The sequence below is a fragment of the Rhea americana genome, unplaced genomic scaffold (assembly GCF_003343005.1).
Source record: "Rhea americana isolate MKP2758 unplaced genomic scaffold, rheAme1 scaffold_179, whole genome shotgun sequence".
Classification (NCBI taxonomy): domain Eukaryota; kingdom Metazoa; phylum Chordata; class Aves; order Rheiformes; family Rheidae; genus Rhea; species Rhea americana.
Window position 1 is genome coordinate 285,217 of NW_028185916.1, and position 25,599 is coordinate 310,815.

At 39.8% G+C, this 25,599-nt stretch overlaps 2 protein-coding genes across 4 annotated transcripts in view; one reads left to right on the forward strand and one right to left on the reverse strand.

Moving 5' to 3' along the window:
• LRRTM3 (leucine rich repeat transmembrane neuronal 3) overlaps positions 1-549 on the reverse strand; it is an 82,125-nt gene extending 81,576 nt beyond the window's left edge. The window contains exon 1 of the mRNA XM_085301623.1: positions 171-549. Coding sequence (XP_085157749.1) covers positions 171-174 — 4 coding nt within the window. The 5' untranslated portion in view covers positions 175-549. The remainder of the gene's footprint in view (positions 1-170) is intronic.
• CTNNA3 (catenin alpha 3) overlaps positions 1-25,599 on the forward strand; it is a 446,797-nt gene that overhangs the window by 210,571 nt on the left and 210,627 nt on the right. The window lies entirely within an intron of this gene.

Genomic DNA, 25,599 nt, shown 5'->3' on the forward strand with positions numbered 1-25,599 from the left:
TTTAAAGAATGTCTTAATAAATATTGCAAGACAGTTGGGAGAAAGGTGTAATCCCTAAGCAATTTAACTGTAATCACAAATCACATCAAGGTAAGTCTATGGAGCAATTAAAGCAGAGGCTATGCAGTTGCTATGAACTATGTATTAAAAATATAACATGAAAAACATACCCATCCTTTGTGGTGTTCAAAGGTCGTCCTTAGGTCTTTTGTTTTTTGCTTAGTGTGCCACAAGCATGGCAGCCCCTGTCAGCTGCACTGTAGTGAGTCAGGGCTCGCTGACACCCAGGAAGAAAAACTGGACCCCTTGGGAGATGGACCGATTTTGGAACATTATTCTTTGCCAGCCATGCAGAACACTCCAAGAATAAATCAATCCCAGCACAGCATTCGCAGCAAAATGTCAAATTCTTCCTAGGTAATAGGATCTTCATGGATATTATGTTTTTGCATCTTTATAGTTAGGAACCTGGCTTTTAAAATTTCTCTTTATAGGAAAGCATGTTAGATTCCTCCAAGCAACATTTAGCTATCTGAATTCAGACATCTGTATTCCACAGCCCAGCAGTTCCCTCACATGGCACCCGATCCAGGTAGGAAGCTGCTCTGTAGCACAGAGGGAGAATCAGCCGGTGCAGCGACCAAGCGCAGCTCACTTCTGCGTACTGCCGTTCCGAAAGCTCCGTCCGACTGTTGCTTTGGTTTCGGTGAATGCAGTCTTATGTAAAGCTGCCCCCAGTGGTGAAGAATATTATGGGCATGTGCAGAAATGTCTTCCTTTTATCTTGCAAATGAGTAAGCTCTGCTGGGAAAAGAATGATTATTCAGAGTGACTAATAGGAGCAGAATGGTCAGCTTCAGTGTAAACCAGTGAGATGTGCTGAAATATCCAAATCCTCTTAGTCTCTTTTGCTGTTACTGAAAGCTGTTTTGAGTTCTTAAACTTAATAGCTCAGTGTGTGCTSCCGAGAAGGCTATCTGAAAGGCTAACATGACATTTGTAGGACATAGATACAAATCTTCAGTCCTAAGGGTGTTTTTTTTGTTTTTTGGGKTTTTTTTGCATTAGGTTATGCATGTGCACATATGACCTTTTTTCAATAACTCACTACTTTTTTTTAGTGAAGTATCAGCCCCTCCATGTGTCTCTAATTAAGTACTGGAGTGGGGATACCATATTTTACAGCATGAAAAGTGTTTTGGAGCTGACATTTTGCCTTTTCACTTTTTTTCTCTTCTGCTGAAAGGCGCAGTGCCAGGAGCTTAGAAGACAGTACTGTGCTCGTTTATTTCCCAGCTTGCTGTCACTTGCCTCCACAGCACTAACCCATCAGACAGAGGCTTCCATAACCCTTACTACATGGGGACTAAGCAGGCTTGGTGTGGTACCTGAATCAGGCGAACAGTTTTTACTGTAACTTCTGACACAGGCAGGACTTCATGTGGAAGTACAGTAAGCAGAGTTCTTTCAGACGTGTGACTCTGGACAGCCTTTATATGTTACATAAAGAACCTTTCTCTCCTTCTGCAGTCTTCCCTTCTCCCCTGTGTCCTGCAGAGAAAGGACATATCCTCGTATCTGGCTTAGCAAAAGTGAGGTGGCATTAGAGCAAATGCGCCCTACCAGTAGCCCTCACTGAGAAGTATGTGGTCAGAGATGATGGTGGAGAAGTGTAAACATGGCTCTGTGTCTCACAAGGATAATCTAGAGCTCCAAGAGAAGCATGCTGCTCCTTAAAAGAGGACTATAGATTACACTCCCTCAAATATAACCAGACAGCTCTGAGAATTTGTTTTCCCTCTCTGAGGCAGAATCCTTACCCCTTGTAATAACATACTTTAACTTTTCCCTTTTGTGCCRCTGTGAGCATTGAAAAACTTAAAATGACGTAAAAACTGAAATTTTCCTCACTTTAAAATGCCAGTATTGCCTAATGTTGAGATTATGTGAATGACTTCAGGCTTACATTGATCCCACTAGTATTAAAGCAGCTACCTGTAATGCCTAATTAGGAGTACAGTTGCCCCAGGCAGAATGATGAATATTTGGCTCATACCCTGAGCCARAAATACATACCTGCATGAAGCACGTCCTGTGAAAATTCTCCCATGTGGATCAGGTCCTTGAGAGGGTTAATTCCTTTGTTACTCTCTGTCACTCTCTTCCATTCTCTACTACAGCTTGTTTCTGGCATTTAAATCTGAGCTGCAGTGTTGAGGAGCCTGCAGGCTGCCCTGGCAGTTGTGATGGTTCGGGGAGCTGCTCTTCTGACAAGAGTGTCACATGCCAGTCCTGCTGGCCAGTTGTAGGCTGCSCGTTGCTGCCTTAGGGCCTTTCTCTACTTGATGGAGCAGGACTGGCATATTCAGAAAGCAATTCAGGCYTTTCTGTAAGCTCGTCTGTCTCTTGGAACTGCTATTTTTCCTCCATCGACTGTAGGGGATGCCTGTGACAAGTAAGCTCTTGATTGAAATTGCTCAGTCCTAAACTTAGGTGTGATGAAACTAGATTCAAACACAGCACACAAAGCTTCCTATAACATTGAAATTCTTTCTCCAGATGAGTTAGTGCTAGTTAGTATGCTAGCTCAATCTGTGCCTTTTCCCCAAACTTTGCTGTTCCCTGGCTTTTCGTCCTGTGCCTTCTCTCCTTGCTCCATCTTCATCATGGAGTTAACAAGTAACTTCTCTGCCATYGTGAGTCAGCACAGCTTCAGCAGCTCTTTCAGGGTTTTAGTAATTGCCAAGATAGTGGACAAATACGAGGAACACTCACTCTTTTACCATGAGTTATTTTCATTTTTCTGAAAGGGGTGAGACATCAAGAGATGAACAGAGAGAGCATCAAATCTATGTTAATGGATTGCCAAATTCAATTTTCTTTACAGAGATCCTTTTTGAATTACAGAAGCAGGAAAAGTGCCAGTGTCTGATAAACAGTTTTTCAAACTTGCATTTCTGCATCTTTGTACAGCTGAATGGATTCTTTGCAAATTGTGGAAATAACACTGCTCTGAGTATGAAATACTTCATACACAATCTCAACAGTTTGGCCATGTTGTGAGCTATGAAAAGCRGAGAATTAAGTTAAAGATGCATTTTAGGTTGGAGAATAATTTTGTAAATGATATAACGTGTATTTGATACAAGGAAAAGGTTAAATCTGTGCAACACCATTGTGTTACCACCTAATTCATGCAACCAGGAAAAACAAAAAATTGAGGCCAAACTGGTTAACTTTTCTTATGGATAAGTTCCTTTTCATGGTAACAGTGGTACAGTAGAATTAATATTGCAATTCTTGAGTGACTAAAATGCAGGAATTCRATAAAGGATTGGCATGAATTTAATTTATGTACTGTTTGTGTGTGTGTGTGTGTGTTCGTTCTGCAAGATAGTTGCTGTAGCCCTAGTGTATTTTAAGTTCACCTGCCTGTAGCATTGCTAGGCAGCACTGCCTGCTCTCCTGAAATAGCTGCTCCAAGTAAGCACCAAGAAATGAAACAGGATAACGGAAGTCATGGTCACTTTGCACCGACTGAATATTAGTACTCAGGAACAGTGTTATTCTTTCTACTTCTGAAGACGGTGTTTTATGCAATTCTGCAAAGGCAGATACTGTTAAAAATGTTTGTGTGCTCTGTCACACAGTCTGTGCTTTGGGACTTCAGCCTTAGACATAAATTGAGATACTGCAGAACCTGGGAGGCTGTTAGTTTAGAGCTGTGCTTTAGCAACTGTGTACCTCCACAGTCACTCTGCTTTGCTTTCCTAGGCTTTTTCTGAAGGTGAAAATAGCATATTTCAGAAAATACATTGACAAATGCATTGCTAAACATGCCTTAACGTTTCTACAGATGGAGAGAGTGATGTTTTGGGAGGAGCTGATCATGAAAACAGTTTCCTGATTAACACTAGAGACAGTTGTTCTAAAATAGTGCGCTTTCCCAAGGTAAYGATGGCCCAGATTTTTCTCTTGATACTAAGCTTTCAACAGATTTTTCTCTCTGGATGTTATTCTAGCTGCAAATGGCTGATTTTGCAGCAATTTGCTTTAGTTTAAGTTCATGTTTGGTTTTGGTTTGCTTGTTGAATTAAGCCCTACTGAATCTACTTCTTCCACTCACTTTGGCTGTGGTCTCTGCAGCTAGCTGCAGCCTCCCAGTGGAAAGCGTCCCACCGCTCTCCTGCACCGTAACGCTAACCGCAGCCAGAACAGCAAAGGGCGAGTCAGTCGCTCGCGTTCACTGTGCGAGGCAGCACCTCCGCGTGGCTCGTCTGGAGTTAAAACAGCCTATGTAGGACAGGAAGAAGAGCAGAACTTGCAACTTGCAGGATTATGAGAAGACACTGGTAACGACAAGATGCATCTGGTTGCTAGGGACATTTGAAATGGAGAAAAGAGAGAATTATCAGGTTCAAATAAACGGGGCCAAAGGTATTAAGAAGAGATATAAACTTCCCGAAGCAGCAGGGGTTAATCTGAATCACGTAACTCGGCAAAAACCTTCCCCTCTTGCGTCACCAGCTTCTCATTAGCCTTCCTGAGCGCTTTTTGTGCCCACCGTGTAAAATGTGGTTCTTGTTTAAGGATGTTGCCAATAAGCTTTTTAAGGAATGTTTCCTTTTCTGTGACTATAAGAAATCCATTCAGAAAGCCAATAGGACCCTTCCTCGCCACAGTGCGTTACGTTCTTAGTGCACAAACCTCAGACTTCACGCGTCTGGATACGGCAGTTCTGGGCTCGCGGCTAGAGCTGGTGCGTCGAGGAGCGCCGTTACGCGTGCAATCACAGGTCCCATCGGGGACCTGCACTGAACAAATGTCTCCACTGTGGCTTCGTCTGGGTTTGTGAAGAGGCGGCGTATGCCTTTTCCTGGACTTTATTTCACTGTAAAGAGACCAGGAGTCAACTGGGTTAGCAACAGTAGCTTGTTCTAAACAGTCCTGCACTGTGCTACCGTTGTGTCACTGAGAGTGGTAAGTCTAATAAAATGCATGTGTAATTTTTGAGCTGGTGATTAAATGAGCCTGCTGTTCTGCGAGGATCAGATTAGAGCTGGGGGAGTACAACTCCCAGGGTAAATATCCRAGCGTGGGAAGGCTGCAAGAGACTCATGCAGGATTTGCCAAAGGTTGGAGCTAGGAAGGGGAAGTATGGGAAAGCCAGGCTCAAGGGCCACGCAGGAAAGGGAAACRGAGGCAACAAAGTACTTTGGGGAAAGGGGACTGAGGGTAGGAGGATCTTTTCCCAGCAGATTCTTGGGGTGGACCTAAACAATGGTGGCATTAAGTGTTAGATGGAAGCAGATAAATGGAAGTACTCCTGTGCTCTCCTGATAGGAACAAGCAGCTTTGCAAGGCTTTCCGTGGCCTCTGTGCAGGTGTGAGGATCCCATGGGACGAAGTCGGTGAGAAGCTGAAAGACGGGCTGAAGCTGAGCAGGCGCCGGGTGCCTTCGCAGGGCTCTGTACCCTCGGGAGCATCCGCCTGTTTGCAGGGGCGCCAGGGACGCGTTGACAGCCGGCGCGTGCCCACCGGGGCTCGGGGGGCAGCACAGGCCGTCGCTGCCGTTCGCAGCTGCGCGCGGCGGAGCAGCGAAGCCCTTTGAGCTGTATGGGTTTGTTTAAAATCTGCGCGTCGTGGTCACGGAGGCGCCTGACTTGCCCGGGGTGGATGCTGCTGGGTACAAGCCTGTGCTCCTCGATCCTGGCAGGACTGTCTGGAGCCTGCCCCAACTCCTGCTGCTTCGTGAGGGCTTGGATGCCCCAGCTGCCCCCCTTGTCTTCCCTGGGCTCCTTTGCTTTGGAGTGAGGAGTAGTGATATTAAGTAGTCTAATCAGCTTAGTAGAAGACTTGCTTAACTGGAGGCAGAATGGCAGAAAGTAATTTTCAAACGTGCATCTTTCCTGTCAGTTAAACCCCCGTTGTGGAGTGATAAGTGGGTATCACTTATTTCTGGTGCTGTTCCCCCCATCCCCCCCCCCGCAAGTCGAGTTACCAAAATGCACCATTTCATGTGAGGGCAAAATAGCCTCTTAAATCTAGGAAAACAAACTTTTTCTTATGTAAAATTACCCAAGTTCTTTGGCTAATAAGGTTGTCAACTTCTGTTTACTGTAGGATTTTTTATGAGGTTACAGAAGTCTCATTTTGAAAATATTCTAAAATCCACAGACTATTACCTTTAATGTTGCATTTAAAAGTTGTGAAGGATAGCTAACGTGGTTGAAAAGAGATATATATACCTAGCATTTATTAAGATTGGACCCAGATTAGAAGAYGAGGCAGTTATTCTTGCTAGCTAGAACATCTTCCTACTCTGATCTGCAAGGTCTTTAATTATTTAATTACTCTTCAGTGTAACTCAGGCATACTGGTGCAAGTAATTAAAAGAGTGCAAAATATCTTGATTTTATTTGACCTATCAAAATATTCTAAAATCCTTTCCTGTTTCTCTTTGCACTTGCTCATGTATGAAAAACTGTATAGAGAAAAAGCATGCTTGGACTTGCATGGTATTTTGAAATTGTGATTTTCATATCCAAAGATAGTCAAAGCAATGTGTTACTACACAGTATTAGTAACATTTTGAAGAGAAAGCTAAACGTAATAATTGAGCAGATTTGCAACTGAAAGAAAAACATGAACGAAGCTGAGGCATATAATTATGTTCATTCACACTGTAGCTAGCATGAAAATGATTTATTCCAAATGGTTATAGTTGTATGCTTAGTCCTCTCTTTCCCTGGCTTTGGCTTAATTCTGGTTTCTGGCATTTTCCTGCAAAAAAAATGTTTGTTCTCCATCTCATCAAAAGTTTTAAATTCTTGTAGTCTTTAATAATTCTATCAAATCTTTTTCAATTAAGCAAGCTACAGTAGTTGCTAGATATATAGTTGCTACGGTAGCTGGTGTTCCTGAAAAAGCTCAGGATCCTAATTATACTGATAGTCTTGGTTAGTTAATTAGCCTGTAATCTATTTCTATGAGTTGTAGAAGCCACTCTTTTATGTCCAGTAAGGAGGTACTAGAGCATTCTGTTTAAAAAAAAAAATACAAAAGGTGAATTGTTGCAAGTATCTCTTGACTAGCTATTCCATTCTGCATTTGCCATCCTTTTTATTCTTTTTCCACTGATGTGTCTGGGAAACAAAGCTTTGAATAAACCATATGTGATTTAAATGACTTATTAGCTCATCATCTTTTCAGACCACATCTACCCAAGAAAATCATCTAAAATTAAATATGATTAAATAAAAAAAAAAGCAAATCCCAGCATATTAAATTGATTTACAAAGGAGCAACAGACTCCCRTATAATTCATTTCAAAACAAAAATCTTGGTTGCTGGAAATTTATTTCAGTTACTCTGGTATATTTTACTGTTTATTAAAACTAACCTTTTTTTTAAAAAAAAAAATCTGGTGGACAGGACAACAAATAAATTACAAAACCAAATTAAAGGGACTGAAATGTAATACATGACATTTTCATTCTGCATTACAGTGTAAGATAATAAATATCTCTGACGCATTAATTTTGGATTGGCCAAAGTGATGAAGAGTGCTGCAGGCATAGGAGAACGAGGAAGCTGAGACGAGAATTACGGTTTTCACCTTCTCTCTCTTGCAACAAWAGTGGGATAGATGTTCTGTAGTTTTTGCATTTTGCAAATTCTGTTATCCAGTGAATATTTAAAATGAAGAAGTCTGTCTTTCTTACAGCCCAGCTGCATGCAGAAAAGCTTAGAAAGCAAGAGTGAAATGTTGCCAGRCAGGAAGCAGGTAGCTGCTGTGGTAGGCGCAGGGGAGCTGAGGCTGCCGGGGTCACCAGCTCCCTTGCTGCATCACACGAGGCCCTCACAGGGCAGCAGGAATGCGAGAAAATAGTAAGGGCTTGCAAATGTAGTCCATATCTTCTTCCAGGGTATTTCTTCTGTCATAGAGAGATGAGAGAAATACCTRACTATATATAATAAAATCCTGTGGCTTGCTGACATGATTGTACAGCATACGTCTGTATCATCATTTATTTGTTATTAGACCAAATTGAAATTCAGAGCATGAATAAATACATGTCAATAAAATTAACAGAACAAAACTGTTTCCTGTGGGTATTCTAGTGCCATAGGTTGAGGCCTTTCCCATGTTCCTTTGTAAGGCTGTAAACTATGTACATCCCTTTCAGAGGAGCTTATTCTTTTAATGTAAGATTAAAAGGGACCCTAATCTTGATTAAGGTATCTATGTATAAATCCAATGTACAGAACAGATAACAACTAAATAACACCAAAATTTTGCTTAGCCTGAAGTTGGTAGGGAGAGTAAAAAAGAAGGAATTTAGGAAAGAAGCAAAATATTGCCTTGATTTTTTTTTTTTTGACTTTTCTAAATGCATCTTTTTAGCCTTATAGTTTATACTATATTAGTTGAACCTTTCAACATAATCCCTGAGGGATGTCTTTTGAGGTGATGTGCCTTAGTGCTGTTTGCATCTATAAAGAATTCACATAGGGTAGGAAAAGTTAAAGGGCATGTGTTCTTATGCTTCATGGTAAAAACCAGAACGTAACTAGTAGTGGTTAGAAGAAAAGATACCATGTGCCGTTTTATTGAATAAGAGCTGTCTCCAGTGAAGATTTTTGCAGTTTCTTTTGAAATACCTGGTACTTGCCGCTCTGAGACGGAGGGCTGGAACAGATCCAGTGCTCTTATCTGACATAGCAATTTCAATGTTCTTTTCTTTCTGTGTGATTTAAACTCAAGTGGAAKGTGCTATAAGAATAGACCTATCTGTAAATGAATGTGAGGTCTTGAAATTGTAGCGGAACGTCACTGTATTAGAGAATCTCTAAAGAGAAAATTATACTTGTCCTTGAATATATTTGCTGCTCACGTCAATACCGTGGTATTTGGAAGTCTGCATCAGACATTTGCTAATCAAAGAATTATTGATTTAATGAAATTTGTAAATCATATGTTCCTGTAAAGACCAAGATTTAACGTTATACACTTTTGTACCTGTAGAAACAAAAGAGAAATAAAAAGGTGAATATGCCAGCCTCTGCAACAGTTGAAGTGCGAGCCTTGATTTTTGCAAAGCTTCTTAATTTGGGGAAAACAGAACTAAGCGAGCTTTGGAAGGTGTTTGCTTTAATAGCTATTGCCCTGGTTAGTCACTGCTGTGCRGGAAGTCCCGATCTGTTTGTGACAGCTACGGCACCTTCGGTGAGAACTGCGGGAGCTTCCTTCTGTCGCTGCCCGTTGCTGACTCGGCACCAAAGGCTGCACCCTCAGCACCTTTGCAGGGGGCTGCATTGCCTTCTCTGTGTGGGAATTAGCATAGTACTGATACATTTCCGACTTGAATGTTGCTGCAAATTAGATCAGGGGCATTGAGAAAGAGAGTACTCCTTATAGCACAGTTGTTTAAAACCAAACTGCTAACCTGATGACGGTACTAGTTATCGCACAGCGAATGTGGTTTGTGTGCAGCATTTTTAAGTGGGAGAGGACTCTCCATTACCATTTCTCTCTCTCCATATATTTAATTCTCTATTACAGTCTGTGAGTATACTAATACCACAAGTTGAGTCCAAACATACAGGAGGGTTTGCTGGTCTGGCAAAATTAAGCTCTTAAACGTTCCACTTGCAACTTAATAGATATGTCTGATGACYTTCTTTCTATTGCATTTCTTTTTTCCCAGGCTCTGAAGGTAGGTGATGGCTATTTTATGTCTTTTCATTTTGAAGTGTGTGTTGAGGATGTTTTTGTTCTGTGATCTGTATATTTTTTCATTTATGTTCTTTGACCTTGCACTGCTGCTTACTTGATACTTTTTAYTTTAGGTCCTTTGCAGCAAAAATGCATGTAGGCAATAGAAATGCTATATTTTGTGTCAGTGGTGGTTTATCTCATACAGTTTAGTGCAAAAGCAGCAAGCCGCAGCAAAGGAACCTTTGCTGTTTCAGTCCCCATTCTTTCCACTGTGGCTGTGCAAGAGAGTTACAAACTATTCATGAAACCATCTATGAAATCATTAGGGAGCTTCTCATGTTGTCAAACAAAAACAGATTTTAAAATTACAGTGCAATTTACTCATCTGCCTTTATATGGAATGATTCACTATTTAAAAACATTCTGCATTAGAGTGACAAGTAACAGGCATGTCAGTGACTTAGATATGAATGTATGTGTCAGAACCAATGCTGTCCTCCAGCACATACTTAATATGTCTGTCAGAGGTCATTATTAGGAGCTTAGTGATGAGTTTCATGATTTGACATAGTAACTCCGGGCAGTATGTTTTGCTGGTTTCTGTCCTCCTTGGAATTAATCACTGTCTCTATGTATCCCTAATCTGAGCTCCACATGATTAGAACAAGGGTCGGAGGGGTCTTTATGTAGAGTCACCAATTGAATAGTTTTACTTCTGGTATGCAAGGTGATTCACTTATCATATTTTCTACTAAAATGCCATGTATGTGTTTTTAGTTTGAGCATTAATAATTTCCATGGAGCATGTAAGTATGTATCAGATGTATTTGTGTGTGTGTTTAGAAGATTGGTACAATCCAAAATACAAGTAATCTCTTGACTTGGAGCCTAAGACAAGCTCTTGGAGTTATTGCTGTTTTTGAAACAATTTGTTGATCACGTATCAACCCTTCATGACGCCTGACTAAATGGGAACTGATTATAAAGTGCTACTGCCTGTCTTGGATTATGTCCTTACCTTTATTTAATGGAATAGGTTTTAACATCCATCAGTCAGTAGTACTGGCCCCCCAGTGCATTTGCCTCCCCGAGAAAGGGACTTATTTCCTGTAAAGAAAATGCAGTATTATTCTGTCTGTTTAACAGAGATTGTCTTTGTAAGAAAAGACCTACATCAATACCATATAGTTCAAATTTGGTAAGATCTGGTTAGCACAAGAGGTAGATACCATTCAGTCCAAGCACACCGGCAGGAGAAGTGTTCTTGTGTTGCCTGCAACTTTTCACTGGAAGTAGCYGTGTCCTCGTAATGCTGAATGTCTYCATTTAGGGTTAGGAATGCTATAGCACTGTGCCTTCAATTTGCATCTTAATTAGCTTTAAACCAAAGAAGATAATGCATTTGACATTCTGAAGGGGAGCTTTTGGGTTCAGTTATTCTGGATTAGTATTCCACAGGGAAAGAGGCTGAGATAATGAAATTCTCACCACCTTGTGAAAAGTCCCTCAGGTACTGCTTAAAAGGCTTGTTTGCATGGTTCGTTTCTGCTAAGTAGTGTGGGAATATAAGATGTCATGTTTCACCATTCTTGGCTTCTTCATAGACCTACAATTAAAGGTCAGTTTAAGTCRTGTATATTCATCTGCATTACGCTGATGTGCAGCTTCTGTGCATCTTCCGGTGTACGCAGTGACCTGGCAGCCGTTCGCAAGGTGTCAGCCCCCAGGCTGAGCACAGCTTTGTGAYCGCGGCTTTGTTCTGCTGTTTGAGCTTTCTGTCTCCCCGCTGCTGGCTTTAACCAATATATAAGTTTTAAACTGAATCACTTTCTAAGGCACAAATAAATAAAGATCCATTTGATGCTTGTAGATAGGATTTTTGCTGTAGCAGACAAGGAATGTGTTTTGATTTCCTAACAATTGTTACAAAATCATGCTACTCTGGATGCAGTTTACAAGGGAAGCATGATGATCTACTTTTCAAAATACCTGTAGTTCCCATTTAATCGTAGCTGAAACAATAATAAATGCTGCTGGAGTCGGTCAGTCTGCAAGTCCTCACAGCGTKTCTTCAGTTGGTTCAAAGACTGTCTAAATACGCAGGTTCTTGGGGCTTTCAAGGGAATTTCCCTGTGATCTCTGAGCTGTTTAAAAGTGCCAAGCTCCTGTGCACGCAGCAGGAACAGACCTGAAGTTCGCAYAGAAACATCTGCTCACACTCACACTTGTTACTGTGGAACAAGCAAATCAGTGAAAGCACAGGTGAGATGGGTGGGTTGTCAGCAGGAAAAGCTACTTCCCATTGAAGAATTCCTTCCTTTGCATCTGCTTGTCTCTTGTTCCCTCGCTGGCCTTTTGGATGCTGAGCTTTTCACGCAGAGCAGCACCAGCCCTAACCCTCTTCCCATGCTTATACCCTGCTCAGATGGTGTTGTGCCTTTGTGTAGAAATTAAATGGCTCTTACCTCATTTTAATGAGTTGACATCGGAGCTAATGTGGCATATATTAGAAACTGGCAGGGAAAGTTACCCTGACCCTTTGGCAGTTTTCAAGATGCTAGAAATTTTGGTCACAAATTGCATAGAAAGTCAAGAATTCAGGTTTTATTTGTTGAGGTGATGGTTTTCAAAATGAGTACAAAATTGTTTCAGCTTAGTTGAAGTACTTCATGTTGACAATTTGGAAATACTTCATTTAGATTAAATATATATGAATGTAGAGAAATGGGAATTTTATTTTTAAAATAATGTGTTCAAAATATTAGAGTTAGTTATGGAATTTCTTTGAATTTGAAATGGTTTTCATTTTCACCCGCTGGCCTGATTTAATTTTGGATTTTTGCAACAAGTTTCAAAACTTCAAACAGATTTTATGAGTGCAAAGCACAGACTGATGTCAGTTCCCACAACTCAGTTCAGATTAAGTTAATCAACATTTTAATAAAAAATGCTTAAGTAAAAAGTTACCCAATTAAGTTAATGATACTGTGCACATATATGTGCAGCTGTGTGTTTTCATTATGTTAAACTGATCTGACAAAAACTCAGTAAGAAGAGACCTATATACTGGCTAACTACTTTTGATAGATAACATTGCAGTCTGCATTTTGTAGGGTGGGCTGCTTGCATTTGACAATTTAAATAGGTAATTGTCTTTAAAGATTGACTGCTGTAATTRTTTTGTGTGTCCATCATTTATTGTAATTTATTTTTGTTTATCTTGGTCTTGTGGGTAGTTGACTCTCTCTCTCTCTCTTTATATATATATATATATATATATATATATATTTACTAATTGAATTATTTATTCTCTTAATACATAAAAATGTACAAGATGCCTTATTGAAAGAATAGAGACTAGGGAGTAAAGTTAGGAATCTATTTCTTCAAGGTAGACACACAATTGTAGGTACATTTGAAGGAATATTTATTCCTCTGTCTACAATGGTATCCCTTTAGAAATGAGAGCTGCACAAATGTGAGAGTACTGCTGGTAGCTTTGGTTGGGAGGAAGGATAAATGTCAAAGACTGTTGTCTTTGCTAACTCCAGGTTACATGGGCACAGCAAGAAGCAAACAGAAGGTTGAGTTAAGCCTCTTGGGTGCCGTTTCAGGCCACTTTCAGCTGGGCCTTGGCCCCAGAAGCTCTCTCCGTTAGGTTTTTTTTCTGGAAACTACTGTTCTTGGATCTGATAAAATTAGATTTTTTATTATTATTATTTTGTGGTTCAGTTTTGGCGCTGCTTCTCCCTGCTTTTCTCAACAGTACATGCAGAAGCCTCTGCAGAGCAATCCCTGTTGCCCCTCCAGCAACTTGGACCAATTTCCAAGCCCTTCGGTGTGGCCTGCTTTCTTGGGACAGTGCCAGGTGCTGTGCCTCAGGGAGAGGCACCCGAGGCCTTTATTTGCCCGGCTCTGGGGAAGCCTAGTGCTCATCTGAGCCCAGATGCCACAAGGGAAGGCACGTCTGAGGGGTGGCACGGGGCAGCTGGAGAACGGGAGGAAGCAGATCACTGGATCTAGAGGGAATTGTGGGGAGCAAGGATGAGCAGAGCCTCTGAGACTGATAACATGAATGTGAATATATTATTCTCTCCTCTAGCACAGAGGTCATGCTTGCTTTAATTATATAATTAGCTTTAATGAAAAAGCCCAGTTCTTGTAAATGAGAAAATTAGGCCATTTCTCATATTATGAGAAATTATTCTCATTATATTTCTCATATTATACATTTTCTAATGTATAATATGTACCTGCAGGATTGCTGATACTTTAATGGGAGGACTTTCCACTTACTACACCATTGCCAGGGTCCAGGCAGTGTAAGAGCTCATCCTCCCTATTGCCTGTCCTTGACATCTGCCTTATCCTTTGAGCTTCACGGCCTCTACAGGAGTAAAGCAGTTGCAGTTGATTGGGACTGATAATAACAGTAACTCGGACTGTCTCATATTTTGTCTAGGTTAAAAGTGCAGACACGGGCAGGTGTTACCTGATAGTGACTTGGTATATCTATTGAATGTGTTTAGAGTAGGAGAGTTTCTGGCATACTTATCACGAACTCGTAATGGCCAAACTTGTAGTTCTGTGCAGTCCAAATCCAGCTGAGTTCTGCTGACAGTCATTTAACTAATTCCAAAAATTTGATAACTTAATATTCTGTACATAATTTTTTCTGACCACCACCACTAATATCACTGTCCCGTAGTAACTGAGATGGCTGTGTTTGATATTCTTAAATGCTCAGTTTGCTGGTAAGGCTTTTGTATAACAGAGACTTCAGGACAGGTTCTCATGGCCTTTCCTCCTTGTGAGGTTGTGTAGTCTTTCACTGTAATAAAACCATTTGGATGTACTGAATAAAAGTCAATTTCTGAGGTACTGATTGGAACAAAATTCAAAAGGTCAAGTATAATGCATGATACTGAAGTCTCCGGTTTAATACTCTGTTCAGCTAGCTATCCAGTATTAGACTAGGCCAGTCATCGTGATTCGAGATCACGAAACTCTGGTAGGCAGGAGGAGCTGGCTGCACTTAGGGCCACYGAATGGGGAGCGTTCAGGGTTTAAGCAGTTCTACGCTGTCAGTCTTCAAAGCTTGTTGACATCATTTTGAATTGAAACACATGTTCCTTGCAGGTCCTTAATGAGTAAATTATCGGATGGAGCAGTAACAAGGGATAGGATGCAGAAAGGGTTAATGCCAGCCCTAAGAGCTTGTAGCCTGACTAGGAATAAGAGATGACAAGGAGGAATGGAAAGTGCAATRTGTCTTGTCCTAACAGCTATGTCACTGCAAAACTTAACTTTCTGCGCAGCCTGATRCCTTGACAGTAGTGACCCTCTTACTGGGATGTTGAAAGTAATTGCAGCCCTTAGTAAGATGATGCTATGAAGCCATCACAACAGATACAAAAAAGAATTTGCTGTAGCTTCCCTGCTGTTCGAATGATAGTGCTTCAGTTCCATAGTGTTTTCTACACTGATAAATCAGGGTAATCTACCAGMTTTACCTGAAGAGTGAATCTTAACACAGACATGAGAAAGGTTTTGTCTAAGGCAAAGAAAGGGGAAAACCTGACTGTACCATGGATTTCTGCCTTAGTGTATTTACTTCTTTAAAACAAGCTATTGCTGTCCACATTGTGCAATGAAAGATTTTTTGAGACATTTGTTTGGGTTGGTTAAATAATTAATAGTGTTGTTATTGCTACTTCTCTTCTCGGAGATTTAGTAGTATCTATGGAACAAAATGCTCATTTCTTTCTCTAGCCTCATTTTTTCACTTAATGATATTGCCTAATGGTGTTAATTTTATTTCTTGTATTGAGTGGAGAAGGCACATCTCCACGTGGCTTATTTTAGTTGTCTTGCCCAAAATCGCACTTGTATTTCCCCTCCCCCCCCCCCCCCCCCCCCNCCCCCCCCCCCCCCGCTCATTAGGCTTGTGCCAAAAAACAGCTTACAAGTCTCAAGGATATGGGGAATTTTTCTACACAGAACAGTTAAATACCCCCCCCCCCCCCCCCCCGCTCATTAGGCTTGTGCCAAAAAACAGCTTACAAGTCTCAAGGATATGGGGAATTTTTCTACACAGAACAGTTAAATATGACAAAATAGAAGAGGAATRACATAAATGGAATTGAGCAAGATACAGTGCAAGGATGAGATATAATGTAGTCAGCTTGAAGGTCATAGACACGGTATGGGATTAGTTAAGCTTCAGTCTGGAAGCTTTAAAATCCTGTTTTTCCTGCAGCAAGAAAAGGTGTCTCTCTTTCTTTAAAGGAAGTTAAGATTATTCAATGGGAATTAAACTTTTAGGGAAAAACTGTTCCCTGAGGAAGAATAAAATTTTAGGAACGTAGAGCTGTGCCTGGCAGTTTGGTCTCAGTGGGAATAACACCTTGTAAAAACAGCATTTGTTCATTTATGGATGTGTATTAAAGTAATTTCTTTGGATGCTTCTGGTGATGCAACTCTCAGACTCGAGCAGATTGTCTCCCACAGTAGAAGTTATTTGAATGGAAATGGCTAGAAGAGTTCTGTTAGGAATGTGTTACTCACGGAGTTTTGCTAATGCAGCAAAAGGAAATTCCTTACTCAGGACTATAAAAAGGTATTTGTATGAATATCAGTAGTCAATGCTAGATTTAACTAAAGCCTAATAAATGAGGAATTAATAWAAAGTAATACATACACAGAATAGTCTTAGTTTGGTATACTCATTGCATTAACACCTTTAAATGACATTGAATTGTGAAATCTGTAACATCTGAATGCATACATTCTCTGAGATAGCAAGAAGCTTAATGTTACTGCAAAATATTATGGGCTGATAACAATAAAAGAAATCAGTAGTTTTATTGTTTTGTTTAGATTCTGATCAGAGATGAAGAGCAAGTTAACCATGTTCRTATATTTTATTGGTAAATTCCTCATCTGCTTAATATGTGCCTCAGTTAATGACAGCCAAATGGTTCGATGCTGAAGTGAGGGTACTTCAAAAAGKGTGCTTTATCAAAAGGCTTATTTTTCCTTTCAAGGATGATGATATAAATCATATTAACCTACTGATGGTAATAAATTACAGCTTAAAATGCCACCAGTGCTAGGAAAATGTTTAAAACTTGCAGCCATCACTTCTGGCATGCTGGTGACTGCTGCTGAGGTGACACACTGAAATCAGAWATGAGGTACAATTTTTAATACACAGGCTGACTATGGAGCCAGGCAAATCCCCTTTCCCTGAAGGTGTATGGTATTTTCAGAACATGTAAAGAACTAATTAGCGGAAGGAGGTGTGCTGAGCTTCATGCTTCTACCAGTCCAAAGTAGAAGTCCCAAGTCTTCCTACAACTGATAAATACCAGGTTAGACAGAACTACATTGGTGCTGAGCAGATTTCTGTGTTAAATTAATACTTGGCATATGCCTTTGCCTTTTGATATGTTGTAAATTAAAAATATTTGTTTTCTCTGCTTTTGCTAGAAATACATATTGGTTTACTGGTTTGTCGAATTGATTAAAAACTAGTCCATATGATTTCCACTGAAACCCAGTGAAATAGAAATTGGTATGTTGTAGAACATCCTTCATATAAGCTCAGATGATCTTAGAAATTTGTGTCACTTCAGTGAGCTCCTTTCCTTGAATCCTCTGTGGGCCGAGGGCATTAACTGTGATCCCGTGGTGAGCCATCCCACGGCAGCTCTCTGCTGCTTAGCCCACGCTTGGGGCCAAACCCATCCTTGTTGCCGTTCTGTGCATTGTACAAGTGTCTGATCAGGTTTAGGGTGCCAGAGTTAAAGTCTCTGTTCCTTCAGTCTTTGCATAGCTATTTTAACTATATCCAGTTCTATCACGGTGTTGTCTGGAAACTTTGTTTTAAAGCAGTGATAATTTTTTGAATGTCTGATTCTCACCATAGGGGCTAGAAATGAAATGATAGGAAAAACAGGGTTTATGGGCTGTCTCTAGCAACTGAACTATGTTTTATAGAAATAAACTCGTAATTGCAGTGTGTAAAGTATGGAAATATTAGCTTCAGTGTTTAGCATTGTTTGATGGCCAAATAAACATAGAAATGCTGCAACCCTGCAGAACTGCCATGCACAGTCAAAAATTAAAATGCAAGTTACAGGCATGTTAGTAGTGCTTTAAGCTGAAATGCTGAACTTCAGAAATATACTTTGTAAAAGTATAAAATGTTCTTTGTAAGATGATTTACATAAGTGCTTTTCAAAATAATAGAAATTATTTGGTTTCATTTATTTACACGATAAGGCATAATTATGAGATTATGTATGCACATGAGGACTAGAATTAATTTTATAGAGATGAATACACTTTCAAGTTAAATTGTTGGAATATCACAGTTATGACAGGTAGCAACAAAACCAAAAGCATTTATTTATACCTTCAGATGCCTCCCGTAGGCTTGCGACAGTGTCTCCAGCTGAGAGAGAGATGTTCTGGTAAGAGTGAGAAGACAGCAGCTCGGCTCTGGGGTGGCCAGGCAAGGGTGGCTGGAGGGCAAGCGGGAATAGGAATGGGCTGCTCTCGGAGCACAGGAGTTGGCGTGGAGGTGCTGCCCAGCTGCTGCAGTGTTGGTTTTGTCCAGGAGTTGTTCATGACTATGTGTTCCTTTTCGCTTACCTGTTGGTCTCAAGTGTTGAAACATTTTGTGAACAAGTGTTAGCCCATGGGCATGAACTGTTTGCTTGAATTATTTGCAATTTGTTCATGGTGTGCATTTGGTCACCTAGGTCACAGAGTGTTATTTCTGCTTTTAGATTCAGTGACTAGAGGAATGCATTACGAATAGCTTGCCGGAAGGCAGGCACCATGGCTGTGAATTTTTATGAAGAGGTGACTACCACCTCCGGCTCAAGAAGTTAAGAAACTTAACTGCTGCATATTGCCAGGGGTGGGAGCAAATAGTTTAGAAAGCACTAGGGTGTATTTTTTCCATCCTACGTTCTTTCCCTCAACGTTTCCCACTAATCACAGCTGGAGACGAGACGTGGGGCAGTGTGGAGCCTTGCTCTGATCTCTTTACAGGTTTTCTGGAGTTTGTATGAAGTTCCACACACTTGTGCATATACCTTTTTTGAGGTAGTTGGGATTACTGTAGCACTAAAGTACMGGAGACTGATATTTCGGAGAGTGTGTGAAGTAGCTTTGTGTATGAACACCAATGTGAGGCATGGGGTCATTTTTAGAGGTAACTCTTATATTAGATCAGGTAGCTCTGCTAAACTATAGCGAAGATTAATTTTGTCCACTTTACAGTTGTAAACTGGACCTATACTGTGCTTTTGAAAGAGATAAATTCATGTGAAAATTGAGTGAATTGCAAGTCTGGAGAATAAGGAGTAATAAGAATATTTTTGTTATGTATTTATTTTTTGGTATAGTTTGGAGTGAATGGAATGAATGAAACTTAGTACCAACACACTAGAGATTCGCCACTATTTGTTTCAATTATTCCTTTCATATTTATTGTTTAAGTGTTTCTTTTTCTTGTTAAAGATGTCTTCACACAATTCTGTTCCTGCAGCCTATTATAAATACAGTATATGTCCTTAACAGAAATGGTAAACATTTTTGCAAGGCAATACATTTTTGTTGGTGTCTAAAAATAAGGCAGGAAAAAGGTGGGGGGGAGGGAGGAAAGGAAGCAAAAATGCAGTAGCATTTTAATGGTACTTTAGAATTGTGTATCTATTTATATGTTTTTTAAATAATTGGCTATTGCATAAAGTAATTTAAGTATTTTTATATGCTGCTGTTTAGATTTTTATAGAACACTCTTGCAAGCAATATCATTAACACAACTCTAGATCCTGTTATTGAGCAAYGTAAAAGCACTTTTTACTGTTATATCATCAGTAACAAATCCCACTCTAAAGATTATTTTTCCCAATCTTGAAATTTTGTTCGTGCTTGAGAATAAAAATATATGTATGTAGATTAGGATAAATGCTGAARCAATATCACAGGCCTTGTTCTGGTGCAAAGAACCTTTGAATGCAGAAATAAATGCCTTCCCAAAACAAGGAGAAGAGCAGGGCAGGATCTGACAGAACTGCATTAGTCCCTGCTTAAATTAAGCCTGTCCTGTTCTCTTGTGGGTGGGAGAAGGTGAGACCAGCGTGAGGACTCTCTTACATTTTACTGTGCAAAGGTTTACTATACTCAARACCTCTGCTACACTGCTGTGTATTTGATTGGACTGCTCAATATTTAAAAGTGAAAATCATTTGAAGTGTTTTCCTGGCTTGGGACTTTTATCAGATATCATTCTCTAGCTTAGTGTCTTAGCAGAATGAGGTTTTAGTGATTACGTTGTCAGCCCATAGGTTCCCACTTGATAATTTTTGAACTCTTGACTGATTTCACCCAGATTTGTCCAAGTATTCATTATGCTAGTGAAATCACTGTCATAAAGAATTCAAAAAATTGAATTTTGGATGGAGGAGGGGTCCACGGTAAAGCCTCTGTGGAAAGGAAAGCAGTTATTAACTGTGTTAGCTGTTATGAGATTTGTCAGCCYGTCTGTGAGTGTGCGTGGCCAACTGATCGACTTCCCGCACCGTGCTGCCCCATGGCCAGTTAAACGCACAAGGTAGGAGGAAAGGGGAACGGAGAATGGGACAGAGTTTTAGGCAAAAAGCCCAAATYCATGGGAATCTGACTTCACTAGGTCTTCTGCTCATTTTTTATGTAAGTTCTTCTAAAAAGGGCCAATGTGATATGTCCTTCTAAATATGAGATAGCTTTACTCTCATTAGGTTTTGAATTTCACACAGAGTAATGTTGTCTTCTGTGGGCTCATGCAATATATTACAGAATAAGATATGAATACATGGTATAAGAGAAAGAAAATCAGAAAATAATTAATGTGAGAAACTTCAACATAATTCACAATATGCTAATTGCTATTAACGTAGGATTAATAGATGAGTCTCAAGGGCATTCAGAAACCTTGCAAAATGCATTTATTCTTCAAGGTATTCAGCATTGCTTTTGTTGCAATGAATTGGTTTGTCTTCAGTAAAGCAGAAATCCTTGTACATTAAGTTGTAACAATGTCCATATGTTCTTAATGCACCAGTCAGCCCTACAATAATCTCAAAGGTAAAAACACTGATTCAAGAGCGCAGTTAATCTGGAGAAGTACGTGTCTTCCCTTCTTTCAGATACCATGCATCTTCTCATATTACTGTAAGTAAAAGAAATGAGATGAACAGGAGGCAGCAGAAAAATCTTGAGGAGGTTGCCATGCTGAGGTCTCTGCTGCAGGGCACCGCTTTTTGCTGTGTGTGTGTGTGTGTGTGTGTGTGTGTGTGTGAGAGAGAGACAGAGAGAGAGAGAGAGAGAGAAAGAGAGAGAGAGAGAGCATGCTCTTAGTATGTGGTACCTAGTAGAAGCCACAGGCACTGTAGACTTACCGGGGACTTTTAGTGATATTAAGTAACTTCCATGGATACTGCACTTCTAGTACCTAGTATCTTACTGTGCATTTCTAATGGCACTGGAAAGGTCTAGCAGACGAGCCCCTTTGAAGTATGGAAAAACAACCGTGATRTGTCTAGATTGACTTCACAGGGACTGAGTTCATCAGATGCTCTCAAAAAGCATTTTGGGTGAGTCACAATTGCTATTGACTTCTTGAAGTCACTAGAACAGGACCGGGCCCCCACATCTGGTAGCCTCAGCTGGCCTGTCCTCGCAGAGAACAGGCAGGGGCAGGGTCCCAGGGCAGGGGCATGGCATGCCTCCTGGGCAGCAGATGAGGGCAGGACAGGAAACTCTGACTATCTTAAGGCACTGGGATGGCTCCAAAGTCGGTGCGGTGAGATACTTTGCAGTCTCTGTGATGAGAGAATGAAGATCCACGCACGGAGGGGGAGAGCCTACTTGAGAGGACAGAGACATCCAGTGTGGGCTCTGGCTCGTGAAAGACACACAAAGACTTTGGACAGTGAATATAGCAATGGAGGAGCTCGGGGACGGAGCATGCTKGGGAAGGACCGAGAGGAGAGAATGGTGATTTCGTAGGAGATGCAGTGAAGGTAGCAAAAGAGAGTCCGCACTATGCGTAGTCAGGCRCTGATTCCCTGTGAGGAACAGCAGAATAGGCTACGCTGCTGAGACCGTGTGCCAGCTGCGTTCGTAGCCAAAGTACGCGTACAGCTGTGGTTTTGAGATAGCRTTTCTCTGTAATGTGCCATTTTGCTTTAATCCGGTGAGTGGTGAAGCGATAGCTAGTTTATTTGAAATCCATCAATGTAAAATGTATTGCAAACAAAGGCTGTGGATGCCATCGTGTCAGACTTCCTCCGTTTTCTAGTCCCTCTGCATAAATGTGTACACCCTCCTTCAAACCATTCAGTTGAGGGAGTTGTACTTGAGCGGCTTGTGGAGTACACACAGCTCTTGTTCTGAATTATAAGCAAAATTAGCTTAATTGTGTAGAAAAATACATTCTTTTTGAGGGTTTAGAATGAACTAACTCAGGTCTTCAGGGAAAATATGCTGTTGTATCTCGTTGTTGGATGCAAGCAGACACGTAGGTGCTGGTGATAGGCCGCTGCGGCTCTCAGCCACTCGGCAAGCCCCGAGGCGTCTGTCCCCAGGCGCCCGCGGCTCGTCGCCGGGACTCCCACCGCTGCTCTCAGCTACTGCTGGGGACGCAAGCGGAGGTGGCGGCCGCGCGAAGGCCGGTCCCTCCCGGGGCGAGTCAGGGCCTGCTGCTGTTTCAAAGGCGTCAAATCTGAAGCAGCCAAAGAGTTAGGTATCAGGACAGACAATGAAGCATTTAAAAATGGAATTTCATATCTAAAATTCAGCATGTAGTATCAGGCTGATTCTGAGGAGCAGGTAAATCATTTGGCATGATTTTATCATATATTTTCATTACACTTTTTTTTTTTTTTACTGTAATTAAAGTCCAAACTCTTCAGTATATTTTGCTGAGAAAAAATAACAGAAGCAGCAAAGAAAAMCAAGTAGAAGAAAATGTTTCAATTTATTTGCGTACGCAGAAACATATTTTCTCTCTCCTCCCTTTTGGATCAGTTAAATCTAGCACGAAAGCTGGCTGCTCTAGGTTAATCTACAGTAATCAGAGTAGTTTCTGTAGAAGATACTATAGGATGTGTAGTAGAAGATTTAGTAAAACAACAAACTACCTTGCCGAAACAATTTAGACCAGCTAAATAGAACGAGCATTAAATTGGTTTATTGACTTAAGTTACACCAAATTGTCTCCAGTTTTTGCAAGTATAACATTGAATACACATGCACATTTGCAAGATAGAAATATTGTTAAAATTCACATGTCTAATTGATACCTGTATGCTACTAAAATTTCTAGTTTAGACTTGGCCTAGTGCACAGCACAGGCATTTCTTTAGCTAGGAAAATGCTTGTTTCTCARCTAATGACAAGCAGTAAGGGAGATTTAAAGTAAATGGATTTACAATACAGAATAAAATTAGAATTAGCTTTGTGAGCAGAATTTAAGAGGTATGCAAAGCATCAACCTCTGTGCTATTTACTYATCTTTGCTTTTGATCACATAAGCATTAATCACTGCTTTCATTAAGTTAATATTTTCTTTCCGTTGCCATATTTTTTATTGGCTAGTGTTACAGTTTACCTGTGGTCTAATGATATTAAATTATTTTTACAYTTCATAATATGCGGTGTCTGTCACTGAATAAGCAGATACAAGTGGAGGTTTCATCAGCAATTCTGACCATTTTTGTGCAGAAAGTTGTTGTGGAAACCAGCCTCACAAAAAATACTGAAAATTATCACTGAAAGGACATTTTTTTCCAAAAGGCTTCTAAATTGCAGTTACAAAAGTAATATTAATYTTTGCATAGGAAATATCAAACAAAATATTTTTGGTTTGTAACTACTTTCAATCCTTTGAAGAATTCAAACTTTAGGAAGTCCCTTTTCAGAGAGACTATTTGTTAAGTTGTTGTTGATTAAGACTATGGAAGCAAGACTATTTTGTTGTAACGTTTCTGTTTGGAATATAAATCTTTTTATGTTTTTAAATAAATAATAATAATAATAATAATAATAATAAAAGAAGTGTATTTCACTTCGTTTAACTGACCTGAAAGAGAGTCAGGCTGTGGTAGCCAGTATGAAAGGAGGAGGCATCAGGTTCTTTGGTTTGAATGTCATCTCCTCTTACATATCCATGGTATCTCTAGTCTAGCATATAGATTTTCTCGCGTGGTTGTATTATTGTGAAGGAGTATTCTGTGGAATTCCAGTGRTCATTCAAAAAATTAAAGGAATAGGAGAGAAAATAAAGTTTACCTTTTCTTTTGCATACTAATTTCAAACAAAACTTTTCAAATCAATRCCAGATAATGAAATTTCCCCATCTGGCTTGAACTGCAGAAAGATTTTACATAGGGAAAACTAGGAACTTTCAGCAGCATTTCCYTAAAAGAGCATTTTGCACCTGAAAATTGTTCAAGCCAGAAATTCCAGTTGTCCGTTAGCTTTTACCGTAAAAGTAGGTCAAAAGTTTTTGGAATGCAAAACCTCAAATGAAAAAACTTCAATTTCAAAAAAATACTTATTCCATATATATGTGTGTGTGTGTATATATACATATATATAGGAAAGTAGATGTTCTAGCTTCAAAATGGTTCAAAATTTTTTTGAAAAACCTGAATGTTCAGATTTTAGGATTCTACTTCATTTTAAAGAAATGGTAGTGTTCCTRTTGCCTTCAGTGGAGCATTATGCCTTCAGCTATTTTCTGTTAAATCTTTGAAATCATTTTTGCGTATTTTAAATGCTTTCATTCATACAAGTTTGCTGRTGTCTAAACAATTTCAGATGTTCTAATTTTGTGCCTTGGGAAGTTGTCAGAACTTTGTTTGACCCAGGAGCYGTTCCTGTTATGTTTCTTTGCAAAAAGTGAGTGAGAAGAATACTGAAGTAGTTTGTTTATAATTATTCAGTGAAATTAAATTTTTATGAYGACTTCATCAAAACCATGTAAAAATCTTTAAAATATTGTATTTTACAATATTTTACAAAATTTTCAATACTTTACAATATAAATGTTAATATTACAATATTCATATTAATATGCAGTATTATGAAATATTGTAAACCATGTAAAAAAWMTMWWWTTTTTTGACACTGGGAGTGGAACWCGTATTTTTTAATTTTCATTATCTACTGTGTAGTCACCTGCGTCATCCACCTCACTGTSTAGGTTCCCATCATAGCTCTGGGAGGTCCGGTCTGTGAAGTCTAGAGTGTGTTTCATCTGACCGACTGTAATGCCAAATTTAGGCTGAGTCAAATTCTATTGCCTGTATTGACTATATTGCTTACTGGCACAGTAAGAGTCAAAGAAACTSTATCAGGTTTAGATATCTGTGCTGTAGACACCAAAAGTTAGATGATTTGAATTGAACATGAAAGATGATGGGATTTCTCTGTATTAGGATGTGTGGCTCTGATATGTTGCCAAGTGTTGGTGAATCAATAGACCCATATATTAAAAACAAATGACTGTATTTAAAGTAACAAATGTATGATACACCGGGTTTTTCAGATATTGACTAATGTTAACTTGAAAATAGATCAGTACTTTTAATTTAACCTGATAGTTTATGCTGTTAAAGATCAATGAACTTCATCAAAATATAAGATATTGAAATARAATTCAGGAGATATCTAATCTTTAAAGGTAAAAAGCATAAATTCTTGTACAGACATGTATTTCTTTCCCCTCCCACTAGTTGTCAAACACTATATTGCAAACATAATGCAAACAGTAAATTCAGAGTTCTTGTAAACTAGCTGAAAAGTAGATTTGAGTT